Source organism: Fundulus heteroclitus, unplaced genomic scaffold (genome assembly GCF_011125445.2).
Source record: "Fundulus heteroclitus isolate FHET01 unplaced genomic scaffold, MU-UCD_Fhet_4.1 scaffold_445, whole genome shotgun sequence".
Taxonomy (NCBI): Eukaryota; Metazoa; Chordata; class Actinopteri; order Cyprinodontiformes; family Fundulidae; genus Fundulus; species Fundulus heteroclitus.
In genome coordinates, this window is record NW_023396863.1 from 1 (window position 1) to 10376 (window position 10376).

General features: G+C 37.8%; 2 protein-coding genes across 2 annotated transcripts; both read right to left on the bottom strand.

The window, feature by feature from the left end:
• Window positions 1–4: 4 nt before the first annotated feature.
• On the bottom strand, window positions 5–3615 carry LOC118560537 (retinol dehydrogenase 7-like; the record flags this gene model as incomplete). The annotated part of the gene is made up of 6 exons (XM_036131615.1): window positions 3554–3615; window positions 2557–2637; window positions 2130–2452; window positions 1793–2051; window positions 729–892; window positions 5–135 (listed from the first exon to the last, which is right to left on the bottom strand). Coding segments are annotated over exons 2-6 (957 nt in total), but the record flags the coding sequence as incomplete, so codon positions are not given.
• Window positions 3616–5940: 2325 nt separating this feature from the next.
• On the bottom strand, window positions 5941–10367 carry LOC105915215 (biogenesis of lysosomal organelles complex-1, subunit 1). The gene is made up of 4 exons (XM_012849245.3): window positions 10167–10367; window positions 9994–10066; window positions 8028–8160; window positions 5941–6608 (listed from the first exon to the last, which is right to left on the bottom strand). Exons 1-4 carry the CDS (start codon window positions 10225–10227, stop codon window positions 6498–6500), a joined length of 378 nt encoding a protein of 125 aa, XP_012704699.1. The 5' UTR covers window positions 10228–10367; the 3' UTR covers window positions 5941–6497.
• Between the last annotated feature and the right edge of the window lie 9 nt (window positions 10368–10376).

The following is a 10376-nucleotide window of genomic DNA, read 5'->3' on the forward strand; positions in this document are numbered from 1 at the left end:
GCAGCTTGGCATCCCAGCCGGCGCTGTATCGAGTGCGCGGGTGAGCCGCGGTCAGAGCGTGCTCCATGCAGCTGGTCACCTTGGTGAGGTCTGAGTCACACACAGCATTCATGATCAGACGCTGAATCTTAATGTCTGGAGAAAAAAATAAATATTGGAGAAAAACATTCATTAGGTTTCTATTCTAACCCTACATGATAGCCTATTAAGTTCAGAACATCTCACATTTGTTCTTTTATTCTAGTGTTACAAACAGATTCAAGATTTCATAAACCTCAGACAGTGTTTTAAAGAATCTGTGTGCAGCGCAGTGCAGAACTATTCAGTCTGGGTTTGATTAATCTTACTAGTTTAGATGTTGAACTGGAGGTGATAAAATGCAGTCCAAATTCTTTACATCTCTTTGATTTAGCACCAAAGTGGAAGCTGTGGTGCCATTAATCTCCCACAGTGTAAGGCTTTATTTTGTTCATAATGCTTACACAGGCAAAATACACGGGAAGCCGACTTTGTATTAAGGGGACATGCAATAGAAAACTTGAGAAAGCAATTAACAGATAACTTTTTCAATTTGATCACTTGTGCCATCCAAAACATCGCACCGCTGAGGGCAGCGAGCCATATTTCACATTTCAACAACAGCTACTGAAAAGACACGTTTTAATACACTTTGCTGATGGGAGCTTGTTATGAAACCCTTTCTTTCTCTGATAGTCTGCCATGCTTACAATTATCCAGGTACTTTTCTCCGTAGCTTGCTTTGACTTCGGGGCTGAGCTGGTTCCAGAGACGGTGCAGCTCCCTCTCGATGGGATCCAGGCTGGTCACAGCTGTCTTGAAAAACCCCGGCTCGATGATGCACACTTTGATTCCAAAGTAGTTTATATCTCTCCTGAAAAAAAAAAAGGGGGAGTCACACAGACCGGTAACCTACAACGAAGCGTCACATGCTGCAAGTTCAGTTCTAACATCATGAAAACATAAAAACCTCACAAACACGTTGAAACGGTCACCGGTTGTGAGACCGGTAACACACATTAAACTGTACCAGGTGAAAACATCAATACTCATCAAATATGTTGGTCAATGTTCCTGTTATTATGGCCCGAAAGAAAGTTTTCAACCTTGATTTAAAGGAACTCAGTGTTTCGGCTGATTTGTAGCTTTCTGGAGGCTTGTTCCAGATTTGTGGAGCATCAGAACTAAATGCTGCTTTTCCATGTTTGGTTCTGGTTCTGGGTGTGCAGAGTAGACCAGAACTAGAAGATCTGAGTTGTTTGGAGGGTCAATACAGCAACGATGGGTCTTTAATGTATTTTGGTGCTAAGCCGGTCAGTGTTTTATAGATTAACAGAAGCATTTTAAAGTCCATTCTCTGAGTGTAAGGACCCTAAGATATCTGATATTTCCCATTATTTAATTACAACCAAATCACCTGTAAGCTAGAAGAACAATACCGTAAAGAGGAAAGGGCACTGTACAAACCTTCTTCATAGACGTTTGAGTTGTAAGGCACTTTGCTCCTGAAATGTGCCTTACAAATACACTTGACTTGACCTTAAGTGCTCTCGAAACGGTGTTACATTTTTCATGAGACAAAATCCAATCATTCATGCAATAAATCTATACATCGCTCATTCCGAGTTGTCCATTTCAGCGAGCTTGTGGTCCAAGCTAAAAAAAAGTCTGGTCAAAATGTTTCTCTCCCGGGTGACATCACAGGACAAGTTGTATAATAAACACAATTAGTGAATTGACGTTTTGTATAATCTATTCTTATTTATCAGTTTACCTAAGGCAGTCAGAGAAACTCTCCACAGCAAACTTGGAGATGCAGTACCCGCCACCATTCGCAGCCACCCTGCCGAGGACAGACGCCACATTTACGATACGTCCACGGGCCTTTTTGATGAGGGGCAGGAAGGTCATGGTCATGGCAATGACTCCATTCATGTTCACTTTCAGGGTGCTGTGGAAATCCTCCACTTTCATCCACTCCGAAGGACCCATGGGTAAGGAACGTCCGGCGTTGTTCACAACACCCCAAAGTCCTAAAAAGAAAGTAAAAGTTACAAAGTTAAAGATATTTTACAACTGGCTCATATATTTATGGTGTGGTTTAATCTCACCTCTATCACCGACCTCCTTCTTGGTCCACTCCATGGCAGTCTGGATGCTGTCCTGACTGGTCACGTCCAGCAGGATCGTCTTAAGATGAGGACCCGACGCTCTTTTCAGATCATCAGCCCCCTTCTCTGTGAGGCAGCCGGCCAGAACGCGGAAACCCCTACGGTCGAGCTTCTTGCACAGGAGGTTCCCAAACCCTGTGTCGCAGCCGGTCACGAAGACATACTTGTCAGAGACGTTCTCTATCTCCAGGCTGTCTCTGTACAGCCACACGAGAATCCACAGCAAGGCCAAGGAAGCTGCAATGTAGTACCAGGCATTTTCGCTGAAGGAAACAGAATGTTGTGGTATTATCAACAAAACTTGGGATTTGCTCTTAGGTCTAAATTGAAACCGTAAAATATTTTGTTTTGCATCGTTATTTCTTACCCTAAAAGTTCGTATATATAACGTGTATCCATGCTGCCTTCAGGGGTTTGTTGTTTGCCTCCGAACTGCTCGAAAAACATTCTGGGCAAAATTTCAAAAGGAAAAAAAAATAATAAAATGTTAGCACAAACATAATGAAAATCATCTGATATGCCATTTAGCCAAATCCCTATTGGATTTCCTAACATTATAGTGGAACATTCTTGACAGCCACTGAATACAAGCACTTTGTTCACTAAGACCCTGAGTTGTAAGACCCGCTTTTAATGCAGAACAGATTTCTCATTTTGCTTCGGGCACATGAGAAATAATTTGGATAATACGCTTACAGAAGAAACAGAGGCATTTGTAATGGAGCGAGACCCAATTTAAAGACTCAGTTTATTTTTAGGTGTATTTTGACTATTCATGATAAAGCTGCTTGACTCACAGTAGAAAGCCAATAAATTTGTCAGTAAGTAATACAACATTAAACAAACTTAGCTAGCTGTAGCCATCAAAAACACAATACCTGTTGATAATTACTATATATGAACATAAGGACAAAACAGTTTATTCCTAAAAATCACTGCAATTTTTTTGTTTATTTTTTCCAGCTGGAGGAAATTCAACATGTTATTACCTGACTTTTTTATATTAAATTCTAATTTTAACATCTGGGGATATTGTTTCCCCCACCAGTATCCTTTGCTTTTTGATATTTTCTGTGCTTTACTGTACAGTATTTAGAGGCTTTTCTCTATATATTTTCTATGCCTGCTGCTGCAACAAACAAATCCCGCAGTCTGGGGTTACTAAAGTACATCTATTCTATTCTATTCTATTCTATTCTATTCTATGCAAAAATAATACACTTTTATGTCATGCACTCATTGTACTCTGTAAGCCTTCGGTGACCTCAGACCGCAGCATGCACAAACAAAAATAAATAAATTATTAATTTAATGCAATAATTGAGAGGTGAGAGAATCCAGACAATTGAAAACGGTATTCCTACCTTGTTTAGTTTCTGGGTAATGATGGATCCCTACTGTCGGTCCCCTTCCCTTTCCCTTTCTGAATATTCCTCTGCTTCAGCTCAGAGGGACTGGTCAAAGAGAAGCTTTATCCCCGAGGCTTATCCCCTAAGACATGTTCGCTATTAGTAATCCTCAATCCGTAACTATTTTGCAATTGTTTTAAAGGAAAAATGAGGGGAGAGCAGAGCTGGAAAACTAAACCCTAAAGAATTTTCTCCATGTACACTTGGGTTTCTGAGCACTATTTTTAGTTTAGAACACAGGGTTTTTTTAAGGGCTATAGCTGTTCTCACAATTGGGTTTACATGATTCAGGATTGTATCAAAAGTTATGACAAACCCACAACCCAAATTTCTCTGCCATGGTATGGTTTCAGGGGCTCAATCCGTTCAACAACTCAATAAATAGTTACATTTGGACAAAATGCTTGATCCAACTCAATAAATAGTTACATATCCCCTGTGAAATTCAACTGAAAATAAATTTAAAAAGCTCCAAAAACCTGGTTGCATTCACCTTTGAACTAATATCTTGTTAACGCCCTCTTGATTCAGAAAGAGGATTCAATATTGAACATTGAACACTGTGCTGTGTTCTGGACTCAGCCAGGCAATACCAAAGCTTCAATTTTTTTTCTGGCTAAACTATTTTGTGGCTGATTTGAATATATGCTTGGACTCTGAACCCTGCTTTGTCCATCTCAGTAGTTGTGTCCTTGGGCAAAACATTTCACCCACTTTGCCTGCTGCGGGTAGTCAGAGGGCCCAGGGCCGCCAATTGTGTGGCAGCTCCGCTTCTGTCTGGCTGCTCCAGGGCAGCTGTGGTTACAATGTGGCTCACCACCACCTTCACCACCGTGTGAATCACCGAATGTAGTGTGAAGCGCTTTGGGGTCTTCAGGATTTCATAGACCATTATACAAGTGCACATCTAAGGAACCAGGTTTTTTTCCTCCAACATTTTTTGCTTGCTTTTCAACTGATTTGGTGAGCAAATGTCACATTAAAGTTTTGAAATGATTATTGTCAAATTTCTATTTTTTTTTTTACATTAAATGTGCAATTTGACAAGGCTGTGTAAACGTTTCAGATCCATTTCAGATGCTCCACACCCACAGTATAGAGCTACTGAAAATGGTACATGCTGCTTCACAAGGTTCATACCAATTTATTCTCCACAGCCCATGCTTTTCAAGGCTCACATTTTTTATTTCATAGCATTTCTTCTAATGTTCATATTTGACTGCAAAAAAAAAAAAAAACTGATCTAATTAAGTTTCTTTGTGTGACTACTCCCAAAATCCTGAAACATCTAACTGATACGTTGGATTCTGATTGTGGTAAAGAACTGTTTCCTGGCTTTTTCAACGTCTGTCCAAATTTAGATACAGTCTATTTTTCTAAATCTATAATATTTTAAATCTGGACTTGACTATTATACATCTGATACAGTTTCCTAAAATCACAGTTTATCTGTGATATATTTCCTTATTTGAGTTTTACAAGTAGACAAAAAAAATATATAAATGATTTGCTTGGCAACTATTCTAGATCTAGAGGCCCTTGATTTATACCTAATCGAGGGCCTCTATATCCAAACAGCATTGAAATGGCTTGTTTTGTGCAATATGTGTGCATTTAGGGATCAAGCAATAACTTTATATAAAAAAAACAATGACCAAAAGATGCCAAAACATTTGATGTCACAATCAAATTTTGATCTGTTAGGTAACGTTACAACTGAAGTTTGGAAACTCATTTTTTTTTAGATTATTAAATCTTGGAAAATTATCATAATCTAGAATGAGATTCCAGACTTTTGAAGAATCAGTACAAATTCTTGTAATATTTCTTTTATACAACAGACAGAGTCAAGTCATACAAATTGGTAAAATATGAATGAAACAGACAATAATTATCTATGATTTGTTTCACAGCTGCAGCCTCAGTCACAGAAAGGGTACATTTGTTACAATTAGTTTAATGACAATGATATGTAACTAACAAAAACCAACAAAAGAATAATTAAAACATAAAAAAGCTTGAAGGCTGGGACTTGTGTACTGGATTAAAAGCCTTAATTAGTTACCAAATAGTGTTGTAATTATGTGAGTGTACACTGCACCCGGTTGCACCGTGACATAACTTTTACGTCACACATTCCAGTGATTGTCAAGTCGCTGTAGTTGCAAAACTTTGTCAAGAAATATCCAAACTCCACTTCTTGAACAAGCACAATATAACCATGGGTGAAGCGATTAAAGACTTTTCAATTCTTCACAGCAATTGTTTTTTTTTTTCCTTACAGCTTTCCACCACGCTGTAGTTATTGTTAGAAAGAATAAAGAAAAATACGACTCAAGCTCTTATTGTTCATTTGTTATTTATTATAACAGTCTACTTATCTTAACTTGTTCAATAAGAAACAAAATTCATTTTATCAAACTTTATTTCAAAAATGTACATTGGCAAAAAATGAAACAGTGCATCCCTCTGTCAGTGGATGTGCATACAGGATAGAGGAGATGCAAAAGCAAATATGTACTTTTAATTTAAGAGATACTTTAAAAATAATTCACAACGTGTTTTATTGTGAGCGGTCAAACTTTCTGTCCATTAAATATTTTTTAATATATACCCCTCCCAAAACATAACCTAAACAGAACACAGAAATAACCTCATAAAACGCATTTATGATGGATCTTCGGCATCACTTTGCACCCTCCTTCCAACTCTGGTGATCAAAAAAGAAACAACACCAGGCAAACGTGTCTGAACTACATCATCAGATGCGACAGACAAATGATATTTGTCTGAGAAAAGTCCACTTCAGTCCACTCGGACGGGTGCGTCTAAACCCGGCCTATATTACACATACGTATACATTCCGTTGTAAATGTGCTGTAGAAGCACGCTATGATGTTTACGAGCAGGTAGACTGGGGCTGCCCCTTGTGTACATACTCCAGGGCGGTGGCGATTGTCCTCATGTCCATCTCGATGCTGCGGGCCCAGTTCTCAACATCTCCAATCTCCTGTTTCAGAGAGAACACGCACGAGAAAGTTCATATTTGTCACCGTGTTTAACTTCTAAACAAACTGGACGCCTAAAGCAGCTTAAAGTCCCCTCCACCTACCTGATGATTTGACTACATAACATGAACTCCGAAAGGGAATTGCAATCCGGCATGTACCTTATACGACTGTGATATAGAAGTCATGAACACATTTCTCTTTCATAATACTTTCATAATTACACAATGCAAAAGAGGAAATTTCCTAATGTTTCAATTAAAAATAAGAATTGTATTTTATTTTTCTAAGTAACATACTTTTATTTGTCTTAAGTTAGACAAATGTTCCCCATTTGCAGGCATCTTTTCACCTTGACTAACCTTCTCAGGATCATTTATGTTGAGCTGAGCTTGGACATTGAGTGCTCGATGTTATTTTCCAAAATAGTGCTGAAACCATCTTATTAAATATGCAAATCAATCAAATAGCAAACCTGAGACTAAACACTGTTCAGAGCCAGGTTTATAAAAATGGTACAACTACCCCCTCTGGTAGCCATTATTGTAGACTTTAAACAAGTTAACTATATAATAGCATCAAGGGCAGTGAAGAAAATGTTCTTCAATCTTCCAGTTCTACTATGCTACTATTGGTAATGCATGCCAATAACAATTTTTTTTCTTCAGTATGTTGACCCTTTGAAGCCTGATTCAGGTAACTGTGAGAAAACTTAACTTTTTTTAAAAAAAGATACTATTTTTTGGTTGCTTCAAAAAATAAAATTAAAATTAAAATAAAAAATGTCAAGCTTTCAGATATTCTTTTATATGGTAATTGAGACAAAAAATACATTTTCCACCTGTTTTCAGCATTTTTATATAGGGTGTGTAAAATACATTCAGTTTTATGTTGTAAACTGTATGTTCAGAAAAATACTGACTTTGTTCAAGAGGTAGAGATCTCAGAAATATTATTTTTAAAAATATACATTTGTGGTTATAGGGTTAAGAGAAATATTTATATAAAAAAAAACGTCAGGAGGCCAAATAAAACATTTTTCAGGCTGGCTAAGTCTTATGTGGAAAGTAGCCATCTTGGATTTTGGACTGGGGTGGTGAGATCTCAAAATTCAAACCATTCTCCCTATTTTCCACTTTCAAGCACGGATATTTGAGTTAAAATTGGAAATATATTTAAACTGCATATATTTATTCAATCATGAAGCTCCAATGGGTAGGTTTTTTATTTATTTTTCTTTTCAGACATAACGCAACAAATTCTACTTTTACTAAATGTCTGCCGACACTGTTTTTTATTTTTTTTATTTTTTAGGAGCAGCAGGCAGCCAGTGCAAAGTTAAATGCACAAATTGGCAATTAAAAATTTGTTATGAAATAAACATTTGGTGCAGTTCACAAATTTAGTGCAGTATATCTTACCTTTAATGCCTGATTGAATCCCTCCACCATGCTGATCCACTGGGCAGTTTGCTTGGAGAACTGGCTCGCCTGAACTTGGAGTGTCTTAACCTCATGGTCTAGTTTGCGTTGGTTTACGTACGCCTGAGCAACGCTAAAGAGAAAGAAGGCACAATAATTAGTTTCCTAGCATTATTATTTGATATCAGATTGCCACTGAGTCATGTAAGGGGAGTTGAGAATGTCCTTGTGCTGAATACGTGGCTGCTAAAATTCTAACCATGTCCCAAAAGTACTAAAAGCCCTAATCTTTCTCATACAGAACCAGAGCAACAGGAGTCCTTAAGTTCTGCTCTCTATAAGCTAATTCTATAAGCTGATTGTCTTGATCTCTTCCCTTCATTCACAACGGTAACAGGATTATTCGTGTTTGAACTGTATGTTTGATCAATTATTTGCAGCCAGGAACACATTGTTACATTTCACTGGCTCATGGGAAAGGGTAGGTGGTGGCCAGAAATCCATAGGATAAAGCTTTACTGACGCCTACGTAGTAACTGCAAACAATACAAATTCCTGTTCGAGAACAGACAGCAAATGTCTTTTTTCCCGATCCACTGTATATATGTCGACGCACTGTTCAGGACGCACCTCACGCACCTTTTCCTCCCTTTGGCACCTTCTTTTGATTATTGAGCCGATGTGACATGTGAATTTCTCCACTGTGAGATCAATAAAGTCTATATTATCTTATCTTATACCTTTGCATATATCTGAATGCTTCCGTTTGCCTTTTACTTTGCTGCATGCTGATACACCAGAGTTTCCCCACCGTGGGACAGTGCACGTTATTTCTATTTATCTGTTCTATTCTAAATGACTACAGGCATGTTGCCCTGACATCTGTGGTTATGAAAGGCTTGAGCAGCTGGTTTTGAATTTATTGTCTGGTCTACTGTTTTGCCAACCGGTGAAGTGACATTTTCAAATTCCATATTCTTGGGTGTTCTTTACCTGTAAGCCATAACAATCAAAATTACAAGAAATAATGGCTTAAATATTTTACTCTATGTGTGATGAATCTATATAAAATAATGGTGTCACTTTCTGAAATGACTGGCAACAAATATCACACTTAACACAATTTTAAACTATTTTGGGACTTACTTGTACATATTGCAGCTTTTTTGAAATTTTATTTCCTCTAAGGTTTATGCATTCATACTTCATGTATGTACATGTATGAAACTGAAGTCCAAGCTGTTGTTTGTGCACACTTACTTGACCAATAAATCAGATTCTGATACCATTTTGCAACAATCATGGCAACAACAGTGTGCACCACATTATTATTGACTTAAGTTTCACATTTGAACATTTTGCTCAGGGCTTCCCAAACTTTTCAACCTGCGATCCCCAAAATAATAATTGGCGGAGACTGGTTCTCATTTCGTAACTTTGTTTACTGTGCCAATGCATGTTTTTCTAGAAAACTTGATAGGGAGGGGCGCCCAAGCGCCCACTATTGATAAGTCGCCACTGCTTAGCACTGCAATCACAATTTCCTAATATTTCAAATGCACCAAAATAAAAAGGTGTCTCTACACGTACACAGAGCAAACTATAACAATAATGTCACTAACCCTATTTTGTCTTTTGAGACTGTAGTTAATTTCCCATACTGTTCTAATTTTGGCAATGAATACTGTCAACTGTTTATCCAAGTTAATAATTTTAGGATAAAATAACGGAAGAAGAAAGATATATAGTACCTATTACAGTCAGCAATTTAATTCATTTTTGTGATTTTAGGCAAGACAGGAACTTCTAATTTGGACAGTCCTCAAACTGATCAACATTCAAGTCAAATACATTCTACCGATGTCATTAACAATAACTAAGTTACTGTTTAAAGCTACAAAAACTACTAGTTCAACAAAAGTATGAACACAAATATGATAGATTGTGTTTTCATTTTTTTTCATACCCTACGTTCAGGTGATCAACCAGGGCTTCAGTTAGACATGTGGCAGCAGTGATCGCTTCACGTCTGCGTTTCTCTGTGCAAGAAAGAACAATGCATACAATCGGCATTAATGGCATTCAAGAGATTTGTTTTTAGCCTGTGCTAGCATCGCAGTGATCCAGAAGATTCCCCACCTTGCAGTTCCTTCCGCTCATTTTGCTTCGCTTGGTGCTCCTTCAGAAGCCGAGACAACATATCGCTTAGGTAGAAGTCGGAGTTATTTTTTAACAAAAGTCAACTCATTTACTGATTTGTGTATTATTATTGTAGAAAAAAGAATGTCAGGTGATCGAAAACGATAACTGCTAGCCTGTCACGAGACCAGCTCGCGCGGATCTTACGTC